A 14,686-nucleotide genomic window follows, 5' to 3' on the forward strand; every position below is an offset into this window, starting at 1 on the left:
AAATAAATTTTTATATTTATAATCATTAACTTTCTTGAGACTGGTTAATTTTGTTTAAATAAATAATTCAATTTTTATCCATTTTTATCTCAACACATTTATTTTTCCTATAAGTCCCACGTTTCGGCCAATCCGGCCACCCTCAGGGACATCTTAATACAATTTTGGAACTAAAAATATTTAAACACTCAACTTCATGCAGGCTATTCTGCCAAGGTTACAACACCGATTTCTAGTTAGTCGACATATACATTAAAAACAAAAATTAAAATTCATTTATCACAGTCACTTGTTAAAACTTTATCCTTATATGAGATAGATATTAAATGTGTTGAGACAAAAATGGATAAAAAATTAATTTTATTTAAATAAATTTTTATTATTATTACTATTTTTATTGGAAAAACTGGTCATGGATTAATATAGAGGCGTAGTATTAATTCAGAATCTGTAACAGACACCAACCCTACCGAAAATACGGCAATTACGTTTAAAATGACCAGAGGAAATTATGGAAATTTGTCTAGTGTTGGTGGAAATCTTTAAGATGTAGAACTTTTTGTTAGTAGCATTAAACAATTTAATAATGTACGTTCAGATAATAATATGCCAAAAAAATTAAAATCACGATTAGTTACAAACCATAGCAAAATCCAAATGAAAAGGGTTTGCTACAGACTGTCTGTTAACAAACACATTCGATTCAGTTCAAGACTTACTTAACACAATTACTCAACACAATAATCGCGTACAGTAGAACATTTAAAACGCGAACTTATGCAAACGTTTCCTTACAGAAAAGGAATTAAATAGAATATCTAAAATTAGATCATTAATATTTTCTCGTATAAAATTTGATGAGGAAGTAGAAAACAAACAAGCTATGATGAACTGTCAAGATCGGGAAATAAACGGTCATATTCTACATAACCAACACCCCGACTTGTTAGATTTCTTAAATCACATAGTACTAATAAATGTTGGCCAATTTCGAAACGCTATACTTAACCATTATTGAGACATAGTGGAAAGACTATACTGACTTGACCAAACATTATATACATCCTAAACAGAGCATAATTATCATAAACAAATCTAATAAAGAATTCAAAAACATACCAATTACGAGGTAAAAATATATAAATATTACAGATAATAGCGAATGACCTCAATGTCAAAATAGCAGATTCTCAAACTATCAACACCCTCCTTATTACCAAGAAAACCAATATTATAGGCATCCTCAAAACCAGTTTCAATATGCTAACCAGCATTATCGACAGCTCCAAAATCTGTAAGAAAACAAAGACGATCATCATCATCAAAATCAAAACCAACATAAAATTGGGAAAACGCAAAATTTGTTTATACACGAAGAAAGAACATTACGACAACAGCACCGGCCGCAAGTGTGGCATGAAAACAATAATTGGCGGAAAATTATAAACCTCGAGAACCCTTCCCATCTAAACCGTTTAACCCGAATCCACAAAACAGGGTGTCAATGCGAACCACCAGCCGGAATGGCCCCTCCCCATTCTATGTAAGCCCACAGTTATTATGTGACCTATCTTATAATGCCATACGGCAAAGTTATTATGTAAATTTGAGTATAATATTTCTATGTATTGTATTATATATATTTCTAATTTGTAAATTTAAAACAATAAAGGGGTTTCGAAAATTTAAAAAAAAAACGTTCGGATGTACATGAAATACATCATTTAGAAGTGAAAATTAGTGAATCAAAAGCAAGACTTGTAAATCTAGAAGATAAATTCGAACATTTTTAGGGCTAAGAGAGCCGGAACCGAACAGTACGATTTAAATACTACAATTTACTGATTTATTGGGACAACTATGGCTCGTGGGCACGGCTTCGTAACTCACCTACATAATCTAAGTTCAGAACCAAACGGAACTAAAATATTTCCGGAAGAATTTATTGTCAAAACACCTACAGGTAGAAAATCGGGACACGGAGCGATCTTTGTAGATATCGCGCCTAGACTAGGGTTAGACCATGGATTATTGATTGAGTGTAAAATTTTTAATTTTAATGATAAATCTGATGTATTGCTCGGTATAGGAACCATACAAGCTATAGCTATGAAAATGAACCTAGAAGAAAACGACGACCTTATTAAAAAAAATGTACGCATTCGTAATGGAAAAATAATAGAATTAGATCAATCAAAATATAAAAATGAAAATATAATAATCCATTGCATAACAATAAAATATAATATAGTTAGACAGATGAACGATAAAATTGAAAATCAATTAAATGGAAAGATAATAAAGTTTTATCAATCAACGCATAAAAATAAAAGAATAATAAGCAATGACATTAAAATAAAATATGATATAGTTGATGAATTAAATGGAAAAATAATAAAATTTTATTAATCAACAGATAAAAGTAAAAATATAATAAGCAATGACATAAAAATAAAAGTTGATATAGTTTAACAAATTAACGATAAAGTGGAAAATAAATTAAATATAAAAGGATTAATTAGAGTCTCTCATTTAAATAAAGAAGACCTAGAATCTATTACTAATTTACTTAAAAAATATCCACGAATAATAAAAACAGAAGATTAAGGAAAACAAACTTACTAAAACATGCAAACCCATCAAAACTTAAGGCCTATTTACACACGAAATAACAGGAAACCCCAACAATTTAAAGATAATTTAATTAAAAAAAGAAAAACATTGTTAAACAACGGAATAATACGAGAAATAAACTCACCGTACAATAGCCCAATATGGGTGGTACCAAAACAAACCTAACGCAAACGAAAAATTCAAGTGGTCATTAACCATTCAGAAACCATACCAGATAAATTTCCGCTTCCAAATACTTAATATCTCTTAAAGTAACTTAACGGCTCAACATTTTTTACAACCATTGATTTAGCTTGAGGGTTCCACCAAATGGAAATGGACGAAAACTCTATAGTTAAAACAGCATTTTCGACAGACACAGGACACTATAAATTTACTCGCATGCCATTTGGGCTATGGAATGCCCCTCCAACGTTTTAACGAACGATGGATTCTTTGTTAGGTAATACATCAATTGTACTTCCTTATATTGATGACATAATAGGTTTTTCAAAATCAAAAGAAGAATATTTTCGGCATTTAGATAACCTACTTTCCAAATTTCATCAACATAATTTATCTATTCAACTAGACAAAACCAATTTTTTTTCATTCAGAATTATCATTTTTAGGTTACATAAAAACACCTGATGGAATCCGAACCGATCCCCGAAAACTTGAAGCTATAGAAAAATTTTCTCTCCCAACATCAGAAAAAGAAATTAAACAGTTTCCCGTCCTTACTGGCTGTTATCGAACATTTATTCAGAACTCTGCCCGCATTGATCAACCATTAACTTCATGCTCACGCAAATCGTATAACATGATAAATGTTATAGTGATGCTAATCTAAAATCTCGACTTCTTAATTCTCCTATATTAATTAACTCTGATTTTTCTAAACCCATGATTTTAATAACTGACGAACTAGTAATATCGCAGTTGGCCCAGTACTTTCCCAAATCTCTGAAGTCAGAGGTCATCCCCATAGCCTTTGCATCTAAAACTTTATCTAGTACTGTATCTCGATATTCCGCAATAGAAAAAGAATTATTTGCAATAGTTTACGCCTGTGAACATTTTAAACCTTATTTATAAGGCCAGCATTTTACTATACAAACTGACCACAAACTTCTCCTTTGGATATTTCCCATGAAAAATAATAATACTCACATAATTAAATGGATCTCATTGTTAAATGAATTAAGTTTTTACATTAAATACGGAGAAGGCAGGACAAATCAAATCGCGGGCGCACTAAGCAGAGTTCAATCGAAAATAAATCAGAAAATTAATGAACTTAAGCCGTCGAAGATATTGATGTTGATATTGAAAATCTGATCAACGGTGATGAACCATTACTCTCTCCTAACGCTTAGGAGTATCAGGAACTAATTAACGATTAATAAAACGCGTTACCTGAAGCCTGAGAACACGAAGTTCTCAATGAGGCGGAAAGTCTTGCCACTCAACACTCCCAGGAAAGTAGTCACAATCAAATTTTTATCGTAACCGAGCGATCAGTAAATGGTAAATTTCGATACAAAATGGAAATCGCTTATCCATGGGAAAACTACTTAAAACAAAAATTGCAAGAAATCATTAAGCAAAATGTAACATATGGTATTTACTACGAACCGATCAGTTCCTGTTCCATAAAGATATTTAACATTATACTTGTTATCAGTTACCTCAGTACATCGAAACAATCTTGTAAAAAGAGTTGTACCCAATCACTTAAATTTATTTTCTCACAACCAAGCTTTTACTAATCATTGTACTTACATCAAAACAATTTTTTTTTTCAATCCCTCTAAAATAGAAAAGAAACAGGTAATTAGTGAATGCTTTACTGTGAAAAAAGTAATTAATCGTTTTGGGTATTACCTTTTACTACCTTTGGTATTTTAAGGTGACCTGTAATGTTTATTTATTTCTTGTGCAATATCCATTCTAAATAAAACAAATCATTATTGTACAAATGTGTTACTAAATACATACCCTTGCATTAGTCAAGGTATCAGAAATAATATTAGCTCTTGTAAGGCCACTACTATTAATAATGAAGACCCTTTAGTTAGATACATTGAAGATAGTGATGTATATATTTTATATAACCAAAATGTTTTGTAACCACAACCTGATACAACATTAGCGATTCCTATACCTAAAAGTTGTGTACTCAAATTAGGAAATAATGACTCTTTTGTAAATATTACTAGAAATAAGAATATTAATATATTTGCATTAGTTTATATTTTACTCACTAGATATGTCATATTCATATGAAATCTTTAGTTATACTCATTTAAATATGTCCTTTCATAATTCAGAATGTATAGAAACTTCCAATTTATAATTAGATAGACTGTCATGGGATCATCAAATATATATACCTGCAATATTGCAAATAGCTTTCCCAAGTATTGTACATTACTTATTGCTCTATATACCTCAATATTATTATTATTATTTGGGGAACAGACCATGGAGCTTTAAGTCTTTGCGCGATGTATTACGAAATACATCGCGCGTTTTTTAACGTGTTTTTTTTCGCAGCATGAGTTCGTCACTCCCATGCCAATTTTTTGTGAGTGCCACCCATTTGATAACGGGACACATGAATTCCCGAGGAAGTTTGTGAGTGAGTTTTGTATTATTATATGCTTGAAAAAAGCCCGGGTGGGACCGGAACTCGATCTCACAACCTTTGGGTTGGTAGACTGGCGCGATGCCACGCTGTTACCGCTGCCCCCCTACATACTTCAAGCATTTTCAAATTAGGAAGGTCTTTAGCATCAACAAACATGCAGCCGAAGTGTAATCTATGTATTGTGTAAGAAATTTTGTTAGAAAAGCTTATCTTAGAAAAATGGTTAGTTACAAGCCTTATTCCTTGTTATAAAAACCTGGAAAAAAAAATCGGAATTCTATATTTGTTATGACTCAATGGCGAGGTACCACAACTAAAATTTAGATTCAGCTTTTGAAAAACCTATAGAATCTTTTAGAATTTTTTTTTTTACACATCGTTTTTAACCTTAGACGGATTGAGTATTGGTTAAACCACAATTGAAACAGACTTTCGAGAAACACGTCATCTTCTTATTTTCCTATAAACTGGGTTTGCTATCCAGATTTGATATAGCATACCTCATCCATTCCAAGAAAAACAACAAATACGTAAATTAAAACACAAAAACTATGAATACGAGTTCTGGAAATAGCTTAGACATTTGATTTAAAAAATAAAAAACTTAAATTGGTGATAAAGTAACAGTGATTCATTAGATAATAACAATAATTTGTAATATTTATTTAATTTCTGTAGTTCTAAATTAAAGTATTCGTATATAAAATTAACTACATGCATTTACGAATTAAAATCCTTCGGAGCTGAAAATATTTACAGGAGAAAAATATAAATTGATTTCTTAAAATGATGCTGCTTCGCATGCTATAGTTGGTTCGAAGCTCAGTGAATTGGAGTGTTATAAGGAATGTTATTTATGTTTAAGTTCAACCATCCCCTATTGGTTCACGGTGGTTAACATCGGAAACGTTTTCAACGAACTGATTAATGGGATTTCTCATCGAATGATTTTGTCTCTAATGTTGTTTTCTATCACATAACAGGTTGCTCTATGCTATGGATGCGGAGGGTTTCCGTTACCGTAAAAAAAAATAAAAAGTGTTTAATTTCTTAAATAAAAATAAGAAATTAGCTAGGTGATAGAATAGAAAAGAAGAAATAAAACCCTAGTGCACCATTGTACATAATTTATTCCACCATGTAATGTGAAAAGCTGAATAAATAAATAATATACAAGTAAAATGGAATATAAAGATCTTTCTCTTGTAACAAAAAGACACGACTAGAACTTCCAGGAGTGAAATCTTAAATAAAAGATGAACAGGAATGACGGTTCTGTCATTCTGACCTATGAGTGCCCGAGGGAATCCAATTTTAGATAGCGAAGGAGACCCGAGGAAACCTCTCCTGGGTCGGAGACAATAAATTCTGCCATAATCTGAAGATACCGTATCGGCTAGGGAATAGCATGGAGTATGCCAACTTCTCAATAGAATACACTTTAACAGAATTATCTCCCTTCAGACGCAAGTACTCGTGTAAGAGTGCTACTTTATGCATCTGAAAAGGGCTAATAAGGGCGCTCGGGATATAAAAGCATAAATAAGAGAGGAAAAAAACCCCAAGTGTGGACAATGTGATTACACATCCTCTACCTTACTTGACCTCGCTAATTACTAATCTCAATTAGAAAAAAAATAATATAACAGTCTTAATCAGGTAATTTCAACTCCATAAGAAGTTTACGTATGTTCCGAATTATAACAGGTTAATTTAATTTAGTCTTATAATGCTTTATAGATAGAAAAGTACTTTCAATTTTAAAATTTTAGAGATTTAAGAGAACTTTTTCGGTTTAACGATCATTAGGCAAATTTTAATGGCGTCTGTTGCTTAGGCAGTAGAGCCTGCAATCGGGGAACTGTAGCGGTTGAAATCCGGCCAGGGAGGTCGACATTTATTTCTGCAGTGGACCCACGAAATGAAAACATGACACCCCACTATGCCATTAGAATAGGGTGGTACCCTGTAGATAATCCCCTCCTCCCCCCATCAGAATGTAAAAAATGACCAGGGAGAAAAAACAAAAAGAATAATAAAAACAAAGAATAGGTACATTTCGAAAAATCCAAAGTAAGGATAGTTTTAAACAACTGGTTTCTGGACAAAATTTTCCTATCGATTTTAAAATTTCAGAGATTTAAAGTTTATTGGTAAAACTACGATTAGGTACACTTCAAAAAAATGCAAAAGCGAGAATAGTCCTGAACAATTGGTGATAAACAAAATTTTCTTTTCGACTGTAAAAATTTCTGGAATTTAAAGGTTTTTGGTATAATGATGAATAGGTATGTTTCGAAAAAATCAAAGTTAGGATAGTCCTGAACGACTGGTCTCTGATCAATATTTTCTTTTCAGTTTTTTGCTTTCTAGGATATGTTTTTTTGTGTAACAAGGATTAAGTATGTTTAAAAAAAAAGCAAAATAAGCATAGTTCTGAACAAATGGTTTATAAACAGAATTTTCTTTTCAATTTAAAAATTTCTGGGATTTAAAGTATTTTGGTCCAACGAGTGTCGAAAAATGCAAAGTAAGGATAGTCCCGAACAACTGGTTTCTGAAAAAAATTTAAATAGGAAGTAAGAAGATGAAAGCTATATTAGACCAAACTGTTGAACAATGATGAAATCGATGTATGACTATTAAAAACGGACGTTACTGAATTTATATATAAATATACAATACAATGGAAGGTAACAAATTGAAAAAGTGCTGCTAAATTTTCCGAAACAAAATATATTTTAGAAGTATAAAGTTACAACCAAGTTTATGAAACAAATGCGAAAAATTGATTTTTTTTAGTTGTTAGTTTTATTAATTTCCCAGAAGCAATTTTGCATGATAAAATCTTATAAACACAATTTTGGATTGTGCTTGTATTATCCGTTATTTTCAGGTTGTACTAAGTAGAACATTTGTAAGAATATCGAGCATGACCAGCGAAAGAAGTTTTTTATTTTATTTATATTTTAAAGTAGTTTTCCATAAAAGAACATTAGATTTTTTTTAGAATATGTTGTGTAATTAGCCAGTAGTGTGTATGTAATTATCTTGAGGGTGTCATTCTCTACTACTCCTACAAAGGGAAAGTGAAGACAAGAGGGTGGCTGATCACGCCTTTGGAGCTCAGGTTTAGGTTGGGGCTAATAGGAATGCCCACCATTGTAATCTAAACTGGAACATGGGGTAGGCGGTGATTGGCTCTTGTTCCACTGACACCCCGCTGGAGTTTATCATAATGCCTGTCTTTTATCTTCACTTTTCCTGGAAGCAAACCCTCTCCATTGTGATCCTTCAAAGTGCAAATTGTATGCTCAGTGACAATTGACGTACGCTAAATCTCTCACAAATGGTGTTTTTTATTTTCAAATAATAAATAACACACGAAGACAAACACCAGGAACTACTTAATAGTACATTAAACGAGCTTTAATTTGAGTGTTAATAGGCACTTGTACATCTAATGGTTTTTTGAGGTATAGATATTTCAAAATAAATTCACTTAATACTGATCTTTCAGTACATTTTTTTTTATGAAATACTGCTTTTTTAAAAAGCTATATCTCGAATACCATTGAATGTATATAGCTCATATTTTAGAAAATTTACTGTACTTTAAATGACGTTCTCTTAGGTTTTCTAATGTTGTTGGTAGTTTTAATGTAATAGAGCTACAAATGAAAAAAATGTTTCATACCAGGTAGAACAGCAGCAATCTAAACTGGAAAGGAACTTGCTCGCCCGTTAAAGGAATGTATTAATAAAAGATGACAAAAATGTGAGATGAAAGTCCACCCAGTAAGTTGAAACCTATAAAGAAAGATGTGAAGTCCTGGATTACATCAACCCGAAGTAGAAGTAGAGATCACCCGACTCAGAATAGGACATACCTGATTGACATACATCCACCTCATAACAGGAGAGGTTCCAAAATGTTCGAAAAGTAATAGTAATCTGACCGTCAAACACATTTTTGAAGAATGTCATCACTACACATTAACTCTGAACCAGTTAGGGATACCAACAAATGTTCCAATGGCATTGAGAAACGACGAATCCGTAATAGAAAGATTCATTAAATTCATCCATCAGACAAACTTAATAACCAGCCTTTAATTATTATAATTATCTATTTATCTTGCCTTATTTTTAAAATTAGAACAGTTACTCATCTGCTTTTCATTATCCTTCCCACTATTGTAACGATTATTAAACAAATTATAATTATCTAGCTAGATAATATTTCAAATCTCACGGAAATGAATCCCACTGGTGCGAATCAGTACACTATACCAAAGCTATGACTATGGAACAACTAGGCCTTACCAAAGGCAACAACCTACGGGCGTTGATGACCAGGCTGTTAAACGCCCTTTCAAAACTAACAAACGAACAAAAAAAGTTTTATAACTTCTTGAAACAGCCGCCATTTTTTATCCCTCCCTACCTATACTTGGCAGACTCATCAATTTAGACTATTAATTATGCATAGTTTTCATTAAAGTAATAAAAAATTGGGGTGAAACAACTGTTTTTTTCTTCCCGGCTCTTCTAATATATATTGTTCCTCGAAAGAAGAATTATTTCTCTTTTTACCCCCTCTCATTTCCATAGGCTGTTAAATATAAATATCATTTTAAACTATTTCTTTTTATGCAATCATTGAATATACTATTTTCTCACATATTTTATTAAATTTTCTTGTTCATTCATTTCTCCACATGCATTAAATTATTTAAAAGAAATTTTCTCTATTAAATGACCTTAATATGAAGTTTAGGGAAAAAAGTTATTCGACCATTTTGTAAAGAATGAAATTACTTTAATTTTGTATAGAACTTATTTTCCAAAAAATAAAATAATTTCACAGATATTAAAAAAAAAAGTTTTTAACAATCCCCTCTGTCCCAAATCCGTACGACTTAGACGCACATGACATTTTATTTCTTTAATGTTAGGGTCAAGTGTCTCATTTGACTGCGCTTGATTATGCATCTTGAATGGAATTTAAATGCGATTAAATTAACTGAATTAATGAAGTGGGATTTATGGTTAAAGCTGTGTGGTTAGTTAAGATACGATAGATAGTAAAGGGTCTGACATATTTGAAATGCAAATGGGAGTAATAAAGAATATAGTGCGATGGTCATAATTATCCATATAATTAATACTTTGGACCAATGTAATCCCAATCTTTTTTCACATTTTTTTAAAATCCGAACAGAACGTATCGGAATAGCTAATTCGAACTGTAAATTAGATCATAAAGTAAAGATGATGGAAGGTATAACTAATGAAGTGATGATGGCCTTTGGAGAGGACAAGGGTCAGAAGAGATCGATGAGGAGATAATCGGATGTGGCCATAAAGGGTTCATTCTGGGTAATTGGGAGGAAATGCGTAAGGACCCTTCCTTTGTGTCACTGGCACTCCTCTACCGCGAATATAGTTTAATAGCAGGGCTAAAATAGACAAGTATTTATTAATTTTCTTTTTAATACATCGAACAGAAATATAACGGTTCATTTATTATACATAGTTTAGACAATAATCTCAAATCAGTGTCTCAACACTCATATGATAACGAAAAAGGACTATGGAACTCCTATTTCAATTGATAAGTTTAAATATTTCCAGTTGAGCTAGATTTCATTTATTTAAATATCTTAAAGTAAATTCTTAAAGTAAATTCACATTCGCTGTATTTTATATCCTTTAATATTTGTATGCCACTGGCATCAAGGCAATCACCATAGTGGTATCATCAAATCAATTCTTGCTCAAATTTCGTACTATATTGCATTATAACCCACGAGTTACAATAAATGCAGATTAAAACGAATTAGAACATTATACTTTGTATTTTGAAACATATTACTTCAAAATAGAGTGTTATTTATATACCGAATTTCAATATATATTATTGGAAATTCTTTCTTAATTAATAATCGCCTAAGCTCTCCTAAGGTTATTATAACACTGTAATATTTAAATTCTGTAATGTAATAAATAACACTCTATTCTAAAGCAATATCTTTTAACATATTACTTTCTCGTGCCTCAACGAAGAGCTTCGTCGACGGGGTCTTATATGATTTACGGTTAGTGGTGGACCTGACTCTCAAGCTCTTTTTAAAGGTATTCTTCTCTTAGCATTGTTTTAGAATTATGTGTCGTAATGTACGAGAAAATAAAAAAAAAACGGCCTTTTAAGTGATATTTTAAATGATTTGGAATTTCAGAGTAAAAAATCGTAGCCACGTATAAATCCTATAACTCCGGACTACTTGGTTACTAAGCGTTGTGAGATTAAATATACTTAATGTAGGTATAATTTTCTAATTATACATACATGCAGTAATTGCAACTCATGAATTATAGTGCAATATAGTGCATTTGAGCAAGAATTGATTGAATGATACCACTATGGTAATTGCCTTGATACCAGTGGCATACAAACATTAAAGAATATAAAATACAAAGAATGTGTATTTACTAACTGGATTTTACTTAAATTTAATTTTCTTTGTCTTAGACATCGATATAATTTATATATAGATAGCGATATCTTAGACAGAGATAGAATTTATCATTTATTATATTATTTTCTTTTATTTTTATAATTGTTGATTATTATGAATTTATTTTTTCCTTTAATTAAATGAATACTATTGTTATCAATTACATTTTTTTTTTTATTCTTCCATTAGTGTTTATATAATATTTGTGTACCTTTCTTCACCGTGAAACGGACAATTCTCCTAAAGCTACAAAGCTATTGTAGTTAATTAAGTTAATTTTAAAAAAGAAATATGATAAATTATAGATTAAGATAGGTAAAACTAAGACTTACGATTTGAACAGCATTTTCCAAGTGTATGAGGGACGTTTCCTTTGATTCGAACTCTCTTGTGAACCTGCCCGAAACTGTCTCCACTCCCTGCAACATCATAACTGATTAATAGAAATAATTATAAAGCAATTAGGTTAATAAAGAAGAAAAAAAAAATAATCAATAACTTTGATAAAAACTATCAAATTCATTTCAAAACTACCTAAGGTATTGAAAGCTTAGTGATGAGTTGGTGATTGATTCTTTAGAAGCATGCTTACGAACTAATGGTTTCAGAGTGTAGTAAATAAATGTGTATTTTTTGGTAATTTCATAATTTCAGTACAACTTTGACTTGAACATTATTTGTTCTTTTAAGTCATTTTGAAAATCTAACTTTTTAGTATGAGAATTTTTTATGGGATCTCTATTGAACCCCTATGACGTGGGCACTCATAATCATTAGTGATCACTGAGCTATGATAAAATAAAAAATAATAAATTAAAAACAAAGAATGAGATACAGAATCGCTTGAAGATGGTGGTACAGTACTTTGGATTTATGAAAAATAGTATTTTCACAAAATTTCTAACGATCTACTATAGGATCAAGTAAATAATAAATTACATTAAATAATAAATTATTTCATTCATTCAGCAATTTGTTATACAAAAAAAATCTAAATCAGTCAAAGAAAACATTCGAATAAATTTGAGATTATATTCATATGGTTCTCTTTTTCTATACATGTTGTTATCAATATGGATCACGAACGTGTGCTCATTAAATAATAAATTATATGAAAAAAAAATTAAATTGTGCATAATTACTGCTTTATTAAATTTAGAAAAGTAATTTATCAAATAAAGATGGGAAAAAATTAACATTTCTTGCCCTTCATTGTTGAAGAATGCTAGAGCTGCCCAGGTTCAAGAAAGGCGTTTGTGATGAGTCTATAATAATAATATTTGTAATATTTGATACAGTACACGCTTAAAATACTGTCACATTCTTGAGGTAGGAAGTATTTTCGATAATAACCACGGAGTGAGTTTCAGAGGATTGAGGTTTTTGGATATCATACTGAAATATAGAATACAAACATACGGTTTATTTAAATATTTAACTTACTTTTATAAAGATATGGATAAATAAATGTATCAATTAATTACTCAAATAGCACAAGGTACCTGGAGAATAAGGGTGAACAAAAATACTGAAATAATATAATCTATCACTTATCACAGAAATAATCCCAATTGAGAAAGTTGAAGCATATAGCATTAAATGGTCATGGTAAAGGTTTTCGTTCTGTAAAAAGTGGAGATGTGATTACACAGTGCTTGTAATATACTAAGAGGTTTTGATTTCAGTCGTTCGGTAATTTTTAGGTGATATATTATCACTTAGAGAAAGATACATTATAACCTATCATATTCAGAAACTAGAACTTGGTTAGTTATCACCCATTTTTGAAATATTGAAAACCGTAAACTATGACAATCCAGGGAGTGAGAAAACGCTATTCATAAATTGCAATATGTTAAGATTATATATTTAAAAATCCATGTGGCTTAATTTTATACTTCTGTATATGTTTTACAGCCTTAATTATTTTTTCAAATACAATAGTTTTTGTTATACACTTTCGTTGCTTGGATTGTGTCCTGATCATAACCTGCCGTATAACCTTCCATTAGCATTGACGTCTATGTCAATAACTTTTAGTGATTTGTGATGGAGTGTTCTCGAAGAAAGATATCGAATTTCACTAATACGTTTTTATTGTAGGAAGTAGACATTTTTATTTCGAATAAACTTATAATAAATAGTTTAATATACTGATACTGAAGGTTCTAAAATTCAATATAATAAAAACTTTTGCTTGCCCTAGTCATGATATTAAAAGTATTTGATAGCCCTGTCCTGTGAAGATATATAAGTAATATAAATAGAAAATTTATGATTAGCTATTGTGTTTATTGTGAAATTTTATCCGTACCCATTTCTTACAAAGGGGAGGTTACGTTTCGATACCCTTAACTGCGAATTTTCACATAGATAAAAATTATAAACTTAAAGGCTTGATTTTCAGAGGATATTTTTTCTCTGCCGATATCCCGGGTTCACGAAATAAAATAAAAATCCTGGTAGTTTTATCCACATCCAATAAACACAACTAAAACGGCTATAAAATATTTTATTCCCACTCTTTTGACACACATGAATATATTTTATACTTGCTTATGGGAGAAAAAGCAGTTTAAAATTATGTAAATTTTCTAACGTTTTATTTTATATCTTCTGTTAATAATTTGTTTACGAAGGTCCAATTAGAACAACATCGGGCAGTTTAGAGTATAGATTATTGGTGTGATGTTTATTTTTTGATTACTAGAAAAAATCGTATCCAAGTTTTATTTTGGGATGCGAAAAACAAATATTAACTTTATTTCAACACAAAAAAAATATTAATTAATTTATTACTTCTGTTAATAATTTGTTTACGAAGGTCCAATTAGAACAACATCGGGCAGTTTAGAGTATAGATTATTGGTGTGATGTTTATTTTTTTTACTAAGATTAC

At 30.7% G+C, this 14,686-nt stretch overlaps 1 protein-coding gene across 1 annotated transcript in view; it reads right to left on the reverse strand.

Annotated features, from left to right (window-relative positions):
* The window catches only part of CngA (Cyclic nucleotide-gated ion channel subunit A), a 609,564-nt gene that overhangs the window by 230,883 nt on the left and 363,995 nt on the right, over positions 1–14,686 (reverse strand). Inside the window, exon 3 of the mRNA XM_067052970.1 lies at positions 12,120–12,206. Coding sequence (XP_066909071.1) covers positions 12,120–12,206 — 87 coding nt within the window. The remainder of the gene's footprint in view (positions 1–12,119; positions 12,207–14,686) is intronic.

Source organism: Halyomorpha halys, unplaced genomic scaffold (genome assembly GCF_000696795.3).
Source record: "Halyomorpha halys isolate HHAL.00 unplaced genomic scaffold, Hhal_1.1 Scaffold23.1, whole genome shotgun sequence".
NCBI classification, from domain to species: domain Eukaryota; kingdom Metazoa; phylum Arthropoda; class Insecta; order Hemiptera; family Pentatomidae; genus Halyomorpha; species Halyomorpha halys.